Source organism: Limanda limanda, chromosome 9 (genome assembly GCF_963576545.1).
Source record: "Limanda limanda chromosome 9, fLimLim1.1, whole genome shotgun sequence".
Lineage (NCBI taxonomy): Eukaryota > Metazoa > Chordata > Actinopteri > Pleuronectiformes > Pleuronectidae > Limanda > Limanda limanda.
In genome coordinates, this window is record NC_083644.1 from 25,916,524 (window position 1) to 25,929,657 (window position 13,134).

The 13,134-nt window shown below is 42.0% G+C and overlaps 2 protein-coding genes across 2 annotated transcripts in view; one reads left to right on the forward strand and one right to left on the reverse strand.

Annotated features, from left to right (window-relative positions):
• gng12b (guanine nucleotide binding protein (G protein), gamma 12b) overlaps positions 1–6,929 on the forward strand; it is a 28,664-nt gene extending 21,735 nt beyond the window's left edge. The window contains exons 3-4 of the mRNA XM_061078072.1: positions 4,899–5,019; positions 5,109–6,929. Coding sequence (XP_060934055.1) covers positions 4,927–5,019; positions 5,109–5,234 — 219 coding nt within the window. The 5' untranslated portion in view covers positions 4,899–4,926 and the 3' untranslated portion in view covers positions 5,235–6,929. The remainder of the gene's footprint in view (positions 1–4,898; positions 5,020–5,108) is intronic.
• Positions 6,930–10,217: 3,288 nt separating this feature from the next.
• On the reverse strand, positions 10,218–12,023 carry gadd45ab (growth arrest and DNA-damage-inducible, alpha, b). Its single transcript, XM_061078008.1, has 4 exons — positions 11,901–12,023; positions 11,199–11,300; positions 10,887–11,097; positions 10,218–10,680 (listed from the first exon to the last, which is right to left on the reverse strand). The coding sequence occupies exons 1-4, from the start codon at positions 11,948–11,950 to the stop codon at positions 10,567–10,569; spliced, it is 477 nt and encodes a 158-aa protein (XP_060933991.1). The 5' UTR covers positions 11,951–12,023; the 3' UTR covers positions 10,218–10,566.
• Between the last annotated feature and the right edge of the window lie 1,111 nt (positions 12,024–13,134).

Genomic DNA, 13,134 nt, shown 5'->3' on the forward strand with positions numbered 1-13,134 from the left:
CAACCAGCTCCACTCACACTGAGTGGTGTGACGTCCCTGATTAACCTTACCTCCATGGCTTTGGCCTGTGGGAGGAAGCTGGAGGAAACCCCCGCCGACCAGGGGAGAGCATGAAAACTCTGCCTTCCATTTTAGAACAGAATTGACATGTCCCTCTGTGGACAGTAATTTTGAGTACAAAACATATTAAAACATTTTTTTAATAGATCAAAGACTCCAAATAGCCACAGCAGCTTAATGAGTTGTTAACGTGTGTTTTGTGTGTAGTTATGCAAAATAATGGAACACAGCTCCTCAACTTCACTGAGATTATTTTGTGTGACCTTGCATGCATCACACATTGATCATGCACACAAACTACATGTTCCACTCTGAAACACACCAATTAACATGTTGTCCTGTAGGCTGTTGATTTGGATGTAAGTGAGTTGTTGGTGTATTTGTTGGGGCAGCAGATGTGAGCAGTGAGTAGAGTTACACACCACAGGGCAGAGCCTGCTGTCATAAACTCTGCAGGACCTCTCTGCTGGCACTGTGGGAGCCCACCTGGGTAAAGCCCCCTGGCCACATCAAAGAAATCTCTCTGCTGTAAGACTTCAAATACAATTTTTTTATCAATGTTTTCAGTGTGCCACATGTTGACATTCACCACACATTAGGTACACATGCTGGAGGCAGACAGACCCACCACAGCTGAAGGCATCGCTGGCATTCTTAGGCCTAGAAGGAGTTTAAAGGTTCAGTCGGCTTACAAAGGAATTACACACCCTACAGTGACAAATTCCCCTGGATTGAATTCAGTTTTTTTTCGCCCAGGCTTTTCGCGTCATGCTTGATATATCTTCACGTGTCTGTGTTTTGAGTGTGTAGACTAGGAGATCATTTCAGAAATTGTACGTGTGATTGTCATAAAAAAATCAATAAATCAACATGGAGGACATGAGTTGATTGTTTTCCTGACAGGGTTTGATGAGCATCCAGGAGACAGTTAGCGGCACTTCGCTGAGTGGAATTGGCCAGCGTGGCTAATCCCTGGAAAACCACTACTTTTTTACAGTTTGGAAGCAGTTTGACAGAAAAAAAACAAAAAACCTCCTCCGTGTTAGTGGATGAGTCACAGACAAAAATAACAATTTGAAGCACACACCAAATACATTTTTTGCAAATATGTTATCTGTTATTCAAAGTAGGTCTTATCCCACTGATGTGTGTTCATCGGGTCTTTTTGATTTGGAAATTTAGTTTTCAATTCAGTTTCCAATACGAGGTGAAACATGAAGATTAACAGTTGTAACTGACTCACAACTGGTCAATTGCATTATCTGTGGGACCACGATACTATTTCACATCCCTCGATTGTTACTCTGGCTCAAAATTCCATCATTGGCACAAGATGGCAGCGTTTGTGTCTGGGATATTTTGGCTCAATTTCTGGCTATCGGGAGGATATTGAGCCTATTTAAGGCTACAAACATGAGTGGCTCCTGTCAAACTGTTGAAATATACATTGATTTGCAAAATTGTATTACTCCGTAAGATTTCCATAAATATAATCTAGAATCTAATTAGTATAAACAACAGTCACATCAAAAAGTCACATTGATGAGGTGCATTAAATCTCGATGTACCCTGTAAGACCGAGCAGAATTACAGTGAGGCCCACCACGCTGCCCACAGAGAGAGGGAGAGGATTATTTGAAAGTCAGCACATTTGAGGTGAGCTGCACAGCAGAGTCTGTGTGTGCCCACGCTGTGGGGAGGAGATCCCGTCCTGATGCAAGTGTGTGCTCTGAACTCCTTCACCCCTTAAGACTGCTCCAGAGGATATTATGCCACATGTGGTCTCCATGGTAGAACATGCCACAGCAACTCTGTCTCCATGGATCAGCTCTTTCTCTTATCTGTTGCAGTTATTGGTTCTAGTCAAAGTGCATGCACAACTCTGTTAGCTACAGCTGTCAATTTGAATAAACCTTATATGAAAGCCTTTGCTCCAACATGCTGACCAGATGTGCTGCAGCTTTCATCATCCAGCTGCAGCAGGACGAGTATAGAGGGATGCACTAACTTTTGCTCGCATTGCATCAATTATATATTTCTTTGTGGGCTTAATTCAATGTCACGTTCAAATAAGCCCATAAGATGGAGAATGACCAAGTGCTGTAAGATCTCTATTAGAGCCACTTTCATGACACTGCTGTCAGGGACAGAACAGAAGAGCATTGAGACAGAAATCACCTAACCTTTCTTTAGGTCAGATAGAGCTCTACAGTTCCTTGTCCTCAGTCCACTCCTGACTCCCCCCTGCAACCGAGGGCTTGAAAATTAGAGCCGTGTTAATAATAAGAGCCGAGGCATGAAGTGCTGAGTTCCTGGAAACAGTGAGATCAAAAAAACACCAATATTTGAAAGCAGATGGTCTATTTTTTATAAACTGTTTATATTTCTTGTGTTTTTAGTATGTTAAAGTGTAACATCTTGCAGTTAGCCTTTGTTCTACTTTTTCCATTTCCTTGGCCCGCGTGTGTGACTTCTATTTTTAAAGCCTCCACCCCGTATTTAATCATTCATACTGTAGAGGGTAACTGCCGACACTCCTTCCTGTGGAGGAAGCAGAAGGGAGTGGGAGGGGGGAGTGGGGCGGGGTGGGGGGGATTAGAGAGATGTGTGGTCTTGTCTCCTGTCTGTAGTCAGTTGTGTAGTTGTACATGTTTCATCTTACTTCCGTGTCTGTACCCCCCCACCCCCCCCCCCCACTGCCTCCTCCATAATATCCTGCACCAGAGCACAGAGCGCACATTTCCCACAGCACATGTCAGCTTATTTCCATCAGTCCCACAGAACAACTCTGTGGTGTGTTCTCTCCATTTGTTCAAGGAACAAAAGCTGCAAATGATCAGAGCTGAACAATGGTTGGGCCCACAGTAAGATTCTCATTTACCTCTCACCTCTGTTCTGAACCCATTATCTTCTGTTTGTGCGTTAGAGGCCGCTCCTCTTCCCTTGCTCTTCTCAGAAATCATGTTTGTGCATAACAGAAAACACGTGTCAGATTTTTCGTGCTTCCTCTTTGAGCTCTGCACTGCAGTTGGTCAGAGTGACCGGTAGAAAATTGCAGCACCGCCAAGTAGTTCAGGGAGTGACGCAATGAGCTGGTAAAAGTAAACCCTTGTATCCTGGAAGTGGGAATTGTGAAACAGGAGTCGGTTAGGTATTTACGCACATTTAGCCACCTCCAGATAAGTCAACTGTCGTTTCTGAGAAGTTGCTCAGCCTGAGGCTCTAGACATTTGAGCAGCAAACCCTCAGTAACTTAACTTCTTATCATTTGTGTAAATCTGCCTCAGTAGTAAACTTAGTGCTGCAACTGTAGATGCTGACCATTTTTTAAACGTTGCACATTTATTTCATGATATAATGTCCCTGGTCAATCCATGATTATGAACCAAATTAAAATATCAGCGATCCCAGAAAGATCAATCCTAAAAACTTTTTCATTTCATTATCATTTACACCATCATGTGAAATCTTTAATGGATAGATTAGAGCCTTGTGGAAAAACAGCCCAGACACATGGTGAATCCTGATGACTTTACTGATCACCCAACTTCTCCTCGAGAACCACAATGAGGTCGACATGTTTGTTTTTGAGTGAATTATTCTCTAAATTAATGACATTTCAATCGGCCTCGACAGTTAGGTTCAGCACTAAATAGCATGTGCTAGACAGTATATTAGCTGTTGCTAACACTAAACAAAAATGGTGTCAATAGTAAACACACAGGATTGTTTATATAATGAGTGTGTTAGTCCTTTGTCAGTAGCATTTCACTTTAAGCATTGCTGTGTTTAGTTTGTCTGACAGAGCGTCTTATGGCTGTAGCTTGCTTGGTCTTGTCAGTTCTTCAGCAGCTCTGGAGCTTTGAAAGAAACCACAAATCCTTAAATATATTTGGAAAATTGCTCCCTGTTCAAGTACATTATATTCTTCAAAATAGCTCAGAAAATAAAAACCCTTAACAAATTGTCAGATTTATTGTTAGTACTGTTAGTAAGTGTCACTTCAGGGGCCACTCAAATTTCAGATGGGGCCAGTGCCCCCCTGGATCTGCCCCCAGATCCTGTTGTAGTTGTAAGTTTGAACTATCCATGTGCTGTGAATACCATGGAAACATCCTCTGATTTCACCATAACAGAAGGGTGGTGTTGTCAGAGCAATTAACAGCAATTTTGTGATGAAATTCCTCAGAAACCCTGGCACAAATCCCAGAAGCGTTAACAGTACCTGCCTTATTTGACCCACTAAAATCCACACCCACAGCAGTTTGGATTTTCACAAGCTGTTGCAGTAATAACATCGTCAGCAACAGACCCGTAAGAGGATGAAAACATTGTTGTGTCGCTCATTTTATTGACCCAGATTCTATTGAAGCTTATTTGTTATTTCCAGCTTATGAACATTTGGAAGTTTTGTACACTGATCACTGGATAACAAAGTTGGTTGAATGCCATCTCATCATGTTCAGCTCATTTTAACTACTTCACATGTTGTTGACCTTTAATATCTTGCAACTGCATGCTTTATATGTTGCTTTAGATACAGTGGTTTCTAAATAATTCAACACATTATGATATAAAATCAATAAAAACCCTAAATCTATTGGTGATCCACCTTGTTTGCTGGATTTTTTACTTTGTATCAAGTCAGCAGCAGCCTCTGTAGTATTCTTTGCAGCAATCTGACCTTTAGGTTGCTTCTTTAATCCGGAGGAACAGCATGTGGCCAGGATGCATTTGAATAAATTAACCTATTGGTTCTCCTTACACAAATACCAGCACCTCTCTGCACTCATTAGTGCACACACAGTATATAACCTATTTGTTTTTTCTTTACACAGGTTTGAGCACAGCTGTTCAAAAACAGCAATGTCGTCAAAGATGCAGATCTCCAGCAGCATCGCTCAGACCAGGCGGACGGTGCAGCAGCTGAGGATAGAGGCCAGCATCCAGAGGATAAAGGTGCGTTTATATTCCTGTGCACTCTGAGAGGTCCACTTCTGCTGCATTTATGTTGAGGGTGATCAGCGTGCTGACTGATTTCTTTGCAGGTGTCTAAGGCCTCGTCCGACCTCATGCGCTACTGTGGAGAACACGCCAAGAATGACCCTCTGCTGATGGGCATCCCTGCCTCTGAAAACCCTTTCAAGGACAAGAAGCCTTGCACTGTTTTGTAAGGGAACTGAGCTGAACTCCTGCTGCTTGTCCTTTTTGATGTTTGTGTGGAAAAGATCTGATAGTAATACAGTTCACTTCTTGCCTTAAGGCCAGCGTATCCCTATTCATTTTTCCCATGCCTGCTGCAGTTGATAAGGAATGGATTCAGTCAGATAGCTGCTACACCAAAGAAACAGGTGTAAATCTGAAGCTGTGACCTCTGATCAGAACTCAGAGCTCAAAGCAAAGGTGAATAAAAGTTTGAATGGAGGCTCAGCTGTGATTTTTTCTTCTCTGTGCCGTTAGCTGATAAGATCTAGAGGAAACTGTGCAACCAAGGGAGAGTCCTTGACTCTCTCATTATCACAGCGTGTATAAACAAGCCCCCTCAATCATTTGTCCAATCAGATTTTGGCTTTCAGCTTTCACCTCTTACTTTCATCTGGCTCGCTGTGGGAAATGTTTTTTGTAGTTTAGTTTGTTAGTTTTAGTGTGCTTGTGATAATGAGCGCCTGAGATAATGGCGTCCTGTGGTTGGACTAGTAAACTGTGCTGTCTATCACACAGGAGGACAAATAGAAAGAGCAGAAGTCCAGTGCCACTGCTCCTGTGATATTATTTGCCATCTAGTCACAGTCAGAAATTACTGCAACACTTGATTTAAAATGTTGATCAGATTTTCTTTTTGTGGGGCTCTGTTGGGATAGAGTGTAAACATTTTTTAACAACGAGTTGAATGAATATTTGTTTTCTGCCACTTACCGTCTAGCTAACAGCTAAATCACCAACACTGGACACCCTCATCTGAATCCAGTGCAAAGCCATTCAATATTATGAATACGCTGTCTAAGTGATGAGTCATTTTTCTAAACAATCTGGCATTTTTTTGTTAATTTTTGTTGATGAAAACATGATGTCCGATCATCACACACATATTTAAGACCAATCTCTGCCATTTAATCACTGTCACTATTAGATTATTAGACCTCTGGTCCCCACCAAAGAATTATTAATGTCATTATTATTATTAATCCGTGCAGTAACTCTCCTTAGAGCTGAGGATTATACTGTACTATTACTATACTATTACTTTACGATTGCTGTACGGTTAGGCACCTTTAGACCTGTAAACACCAGATGACTGTTATACTCTTGAGTTTGAAACATTCCACATTGACAGCTGCTCCAAATCCTCTTGGCTGTATTCATCTGTGTGTGCAAATCAACTAATATTGCAATTTTGCCAGCCAGCGCCTTAATGATGAAGTAATCGTGCCTCAACCTTTTGACTACCTTATAGTCACACAAGTGCTGTTGTGTAATACTATGAATAAAAAAGGCCCTTCAGGTGAAGGGAGTATATCTGACAATAGGCTATTTACCCTGTGTATGACGTCCTACTTCTAAATGACTCACGAATGTCCATGTATCATAGTAAGCGCTGGCTTGTAACTGTCTAATGTACTTTCTGCAGGATTGCACTGATTCAGTAAAACATTAACTCTCAATTTCTGTTTTGCACCATTAATCAACTTTTGGATTAAAAGTGAATGTGTTGTTCCGGTTAATTGTGTATTCTGTTGATTTGTAGTGAAGTTAAATGTTATTAGAAAAAGCAGGTGGTTCCTCACACATGGTGAGTATAACTACTTACTTTATGTCACCTTCTGCCTTAACCTGTCTGTGGTAAGTGCAAATAAACCTATGGAAAACAAGTCAGTATTGTCCAGACTGTGTTTGACTGATGCATTTATCAGTGAGTGTGTGAAGTAACATGTTTGAAAGAGATGATCGACTTTAAGCATTAATTATATGATGCTGCACTAATCAATATTTTGGTATTATCGATAGATCAGAAGAGTACATGTACTGTGAAACTGTCACTGATGGTGCCATACCCAAAGAGAACTGCGACCAACTTTGCAGTTGCGTTCATCTATAAAGAGCATTTTGGTATATTTCAACTCATTGTCTTGTATCCCACTTTCAGGGTGGAAAAAGGGATGTAATGTTACTAGAATAAAGTCATAATTTTTAGCTACATGTCATTTTACAGATGATGCTCAATACTTTATTGCATAAACTCCACATTATCATAAGAATCAGGAATCAGGAAAAATCAAACTGAGTCTATAGAAAGAATGACACAGACTTTCAGGAAGTTTACTCTCTCGAAGAGGAGGAAATGTTTGGTCGTGGTCCACTGTATGTTGTTGGTCACAACCGCATGATATTCAACAGGGATTTGATAGTTTCACAGCGAGAATGGTTCAAGATTTTGGTTATAGAAGGATGGAACTCAAATTCCCTTATTGTCGTTATTTGACGACTTTATTCTCATGATATTACAAGTGTCTAATCAATTATGACAGAATAAAAAGAAGGAAAAAAACCTCTGCTGTAACGAATTGTTGGCCCTAGCTCTCATCAAACATATTTCCAGCTGCATTAGGCATCTGTTGCCATTGTATAAAATCCCCGGTTCATGACCTGTCTGGTGCTAAGCAACAGTTTACAGGTGAGATATTTGAGGACGGCATGGAGACAAAAACTGAGAATGAAAATCTGAGTTTATATATGTTGGGTACCAAGGACTGCTAAAGTTGCTCCATGCCTGCTGGGTCACGACGATTGTGCAATTTTTTGCTGATATATCAACTTTATTGTTGGTGATTAAATGTCAGCTTAGTGTTTACACATTGTCCTGCTGCCAAGCAGCCAACAAAATGCTGCTTTAAAATGAAACTATTCTGCACTTGCTGTGCTCAGATTATTCCCTGAGGCTCGACTTCCCGCAAAAGTTCACATGGGGAAAAAAAAACTTGAACTGCTACTGGCAAATACATTCATTCATCTTTGTCTTTGAAAAGGTGATTATAGTTTGTGGGATATGAATTTAAACTCTAATGTGTGAATGAAGCGTAGAGAATTCTAACATCCCTTTTAAAAGAGGCACACTGCACTGAACAGTAAACTCTGTATTTATCAGAAACAGATCAGTCTTGTCTCTGCCAGTATTAATGATAGTGTCTTTTTTTTATGTTGACAACATTACAGCTATTCATTGGGTCAATTAGTCATTAACGAATTCGGTTGTTAAGCACTTGCTTTATTGAAATCACTGATCGCCACTTCCAACAAGTGCATCTAAGGATTAGGTCAGGAGAACACAAACCTTTGCGGTTTGCTCAAGTTAACTGCAGCCCCAGGCCACGGTCAGCCTGTTATGAATAATCTCTGCTCCCGTGGGCAGCCATTTCTCTCCTGTCTCTGTCTCCACAGGTATGATGTTACATCCAAAACAAGGTCAGCCCATATGCTGGCCCACATTGATGTAATCTTCACTCGTCAGGCCGACAGTACTGGTTTATAGCAGCTTCTTTCACACTGATTGTGTTACCTTTCAGTTTCATGTAGACGCTCTGAGATAAGCCCGTCATCTACTATCGTCAATATCTCACCTACTTTTAGTAGGTACACTTACGTTGGCATATTTGTGTGTCATCTAGAAGCACAATCTTCACCTGGAACTAAAAATGTGTGGCAAAGCTAATGTAGTTTCATTTAAATTGTGTTGTTTAAATTGTGTTGAGGGTCCTGTCATGGACTGACCGAGATCTGTTCAGTGGCGTGCCGACCTGCATGTTTTGTTCTCCGTACATCACATTTGCAAATGGCCCCCTTTAACTTCAGTCTATTTAACAGAGCCACAGAGCCTCCAGCCACAGTCCCACCCCACATTATTTTCCGGTCTTCCAGTCAGTCCCGCATTTTGACCCACTTTTCCCTCCTCATCTGTTATCCACTACCCGGCCGCACCACCGGGGAGGTCTGCTGTCCTCTTCATATCCTTGGCTGCACACTGACATCTCATTGGCAGACTGGCCTCTCTAATTACAAGTGTTGCTATTGTCATTGTGTCAGTTTAACGCCTCTATTAATGGGGCTATTTTTAGCCGTGAAGCATAAGTACTGCTCAGTTCTGGCAATGGAGACGAGAATAGCCCTGAATCATGCATCCATTGTCTTGTGACCCTCTGTGTAGAAAAGGCTTTGTCCCTCCCCATTCTGTGCAAGCACCAATAGGTTCTGGTTTTCTCTTTTGCAGCCTGAAATGGTTCATCAACGTGATTTTTCCCTTATTGCCTCCCTGCTATTTTTAATCCCCTCAGCAGTAAATTTAGCCGTGATTACGTACATGCAGAGGGCTGTGAGGTAAGCGTCATCACGACGAGCGCCATCCCACTCACATTTAACTACAATGGGAATTCTCCTCCCCTCAATGTAACTAGATATTCAAAATATGCAAAAGGTCACATTTCACGGGAGTTCCCATGTGGGAGTGGAGCAGAATACAGGGAATCTCCAGCTTTAGACCAGAGGATGTAAATATTTTGGTTTAAATTAACAGTATGAGTCAAATTAAAATAACGGTGGCAGACTATTGAAGTAAATATAAATGTTGCTGTTGGTCCAACAGATAAGGTCAGAAACATGAGAGTAAAACACCAGGTCAATATCCAAACCCTGTGGGAAAACAGGGGCACGAGAGGCGTGTCCTGAGGGAAATTGTTCAGTTCCTCAGGAAACATGTGACTTCCTGCATGCTCACCTGTCGCAACAGGAGATCATTAAGGCAAAACCACCCAAGAAACTGTTGTTTGTTTTGTTTATTTCAGTAATCTTGACAAATTACAGGAAATAATGCACTATAAATATGACTCGTTAAATTAATAAACACATAAAAATATCAGTTAGTGGACAAGTCTAAACATTGCAATGCCCCTCAGATAATAATAATAATAACAATAAGCTTTGAAAACTTTCCCTTTAGAGTTATCAAAGTGACAAGTCTTAAATAGTATTAAATAAATGTGCAGTCAAAGAAATGCTTGGAGTTTGGTCAATTTTTCCTCAGGCTCTCACTCTGACTGGTCCTCTCCAGTGTGGTCAGGTTCTTGGGAGTCTTGTCAACTGAGGCGCTCTGTCTCTGCTCCCCCCCCCCCCCCCTCAGTGCCGGGCGTGCGCTCACCACCACGTGTGCTTCTCCTCTCACATGATTCAGTTTCCTGTAAAAAGGCTTCTATCTCGGCAGAGAAAGGCGCGGTCATACATTGGAAATCCTGGAACCAAGACTGCTGAGTCACCCTTTCTTGGCCCATGGGTTCACCCTGACCTGGTAAAGTTGCTGGAACGCAGCGCTCTCTCTCGTGCTTTCTCTGTCGCCAGCCCCTCCCGTCTCTGTCTGTCTCTGGGGCGCGTTCCAAAGGAGTCCGACACAGACAGTAACACAGGCCTTGTGAAGAAACTTTTTTTCCCCTCAAAATGCACACGATACGTTCATATTCCATTTCATCGGTCGGGCAGGTTGATGACAGGCACCCATTGGTCCAAACAGCGACTGTCTCTGCAGAATCGGTTCACTTTGCTCAGCGCAGGGTCCTTCCACAGGGAGGACTGGGGGTTCTGCAGGGGAGGGACAAAGCAGTTACCACCTGCTGATTTATGAACGTGCAAACAGTCTGAAATCACTCACATTGCACAACCATGACTCGTAACCTTTTCTTGCAATATATGACAAAGGCCGGGAGAACGACTCGTTTTACCATCTGAGGGGAAGTGAGCAATGTGCTGCAGTTTTAGAGTGAACAGACGTGAGTAATGACACTTACAGTAACTAGAACACAGTGCAGGTCCATGGGCTCCCCTCCAGGTTTCACTCCGCCGAGGATCTCCGCCAGACGCCTCGTGTTGCTCACCCGCAGGATGTTGATGTCATTCTCGCAGCAGAACGCCTGGATCAGGGTGAAATGAATCTGAAGAGCCACGTCCTCCTCCTCGTCGTCTGTGGCCAGCAGACACAGCACCACGTTGTCTGGGTCCCTGTGGTAAACAAGGAGACAGATTAGTGAAGAGAACAATCCCACACTCCCCCTGAACGATGGGTGTCAGAGCTGCAGCGGTTCAGACTATTTTTAACTTACGCGTTCAGTGACTTTGCTGCCTCGTACACACCGACAGTGATGCAATTCTGAGGCAAGGCAGAGGTCAGGACCTCCTCTAACGCTTTGGCCACCGAGTCCATGCTGAGGGAAACACAAATAGCACACATTTACTGAGAAGTCATCAATCAAAGAAATATACATTACAACATATATTATATCACATTTTAGGTCCAAGTTAAATATTGTGAATGACAACTACTGATGTAACATTGCACTGAAATGTTTGGACTAAGGAATCTCATGTATTATATATATATTTATCAAAGATTCTGAAAATGAAATAATCTTGGCTGCATCAAATAATAAGTTTAACACTATACGCTGCAAAAACATTGATGTGCTTGTTTCTATGCTAGACATTGATATTGACATGTTTATAAACATGGTTGTGTGTATTTTAATCTATGTTGTGTTGTATTTCCTCTGGACCCTGGGTCTGAATGACAAAAGTCACCACTGCAGGAGTAACACGCTGTAGTAAACAGAGGAGACAATAAAAGATCCGTCCATCATTCATACACAATGCACGTTAGCTTAAACTGCTAAAGCTGCTTACTAGCATAAAGCGACACAGACAAGCACCTGACAGAAGCATGAAGCTAAATCAAACGTGTCCAGGTTAAAGCGCAAGACCGGTTAAATAAAAACGTGCAGGTGGAAATAAGCAGAGTAAGAGCGAACCTTTCTGACGAGTTGTCCCCGCTGCTTTCTTCTAAAGTCATATTGCACATCCGAGCGGCTTGTTGCTGTCCCACAATCTCCAGGGCGAGCGTGTGCGAGCTGCAGAGAGAGAGTCGAGTCTGGTCTGACTCCTGGGCTGCAGCTCCTGTCCTCACTGCTCATCTGCATAAACCGGTCCCGTTGGTCACGTGGACATACCTCAGACAGATATTTATATACACCCGGCGTGTCTTTGTGTCTGCAGCGACCCCCCGCGGTGTAACCTCGCAGCTACAGCTATTTTGAAATAGTAACACGATCTCCAGTCAATCATATACTGCAAACATGCGGGCTTTCCTTTTGAACTCGTCTACTGTGCAAATGGCGTGCGAGATGCAGTGTAACGTAAAAAAACAACAACAGATAAACAGATGTTTCATCCCCTAGGCTTGTAATCTGCAATAATTCCATTAAACCTGCATCGTAGCATATTTGCACTACAGATGACAATAAACTCATGAATCTTGAATCTTGCATCTTGCAGCTTCATCCAAGCCCAGACATTCAATTTCCTTTACACCGTGTTTTAAGCCTAAATGTCAGGTGACGACAGCAGCGATACTTGCGAGAACCTGCAATAACTGTACTTCTCACTGTTGTTGTCATATCGTCACCCTCTTCAACTAATGGCCAAGTCATTTTTTCACAAACAAATTCACCAAATATTGAATATATGATATTTATTAATAATGTCACTCAAAAGGGTTATGACAATAGATGACTATTGAGATTCTAATAACAATATCTGTCAATTATGTAACATGAGAGGAATAAATGATTTAGGCAAATTTTTGAACATGCCTTTGTGACTTAAGCTATTTCAAACCTTCAACTCTGTCAAAAATAAAGCATAACTAACAAACTAACTAAACATAATGCTGAGGAGGCATGTGCATCTCCTCAGTGCTCCCTCCAGCTCTTCTTTGATGGGTTCTTGACTAATGCCTGACAGGCATGACACGTTTCATTGATATTTATATGTTTGACTTTGAACTCCTTGAGTTCTGGATGGTCTTTGATCACACCTTTAAAGGATGGGGTATAGTCTGGATCGATTATCATCATCAGATATATCCTCTTCATGGTGTGGATGTGTCTGCTTTGTATCTTCAACATCATCAACGGGAGGGTTTAAGGTATTGTCTGCTCCATCTGAAACAGAGTCTTGGCCTGGTACATGCTGGATCATTGTCAT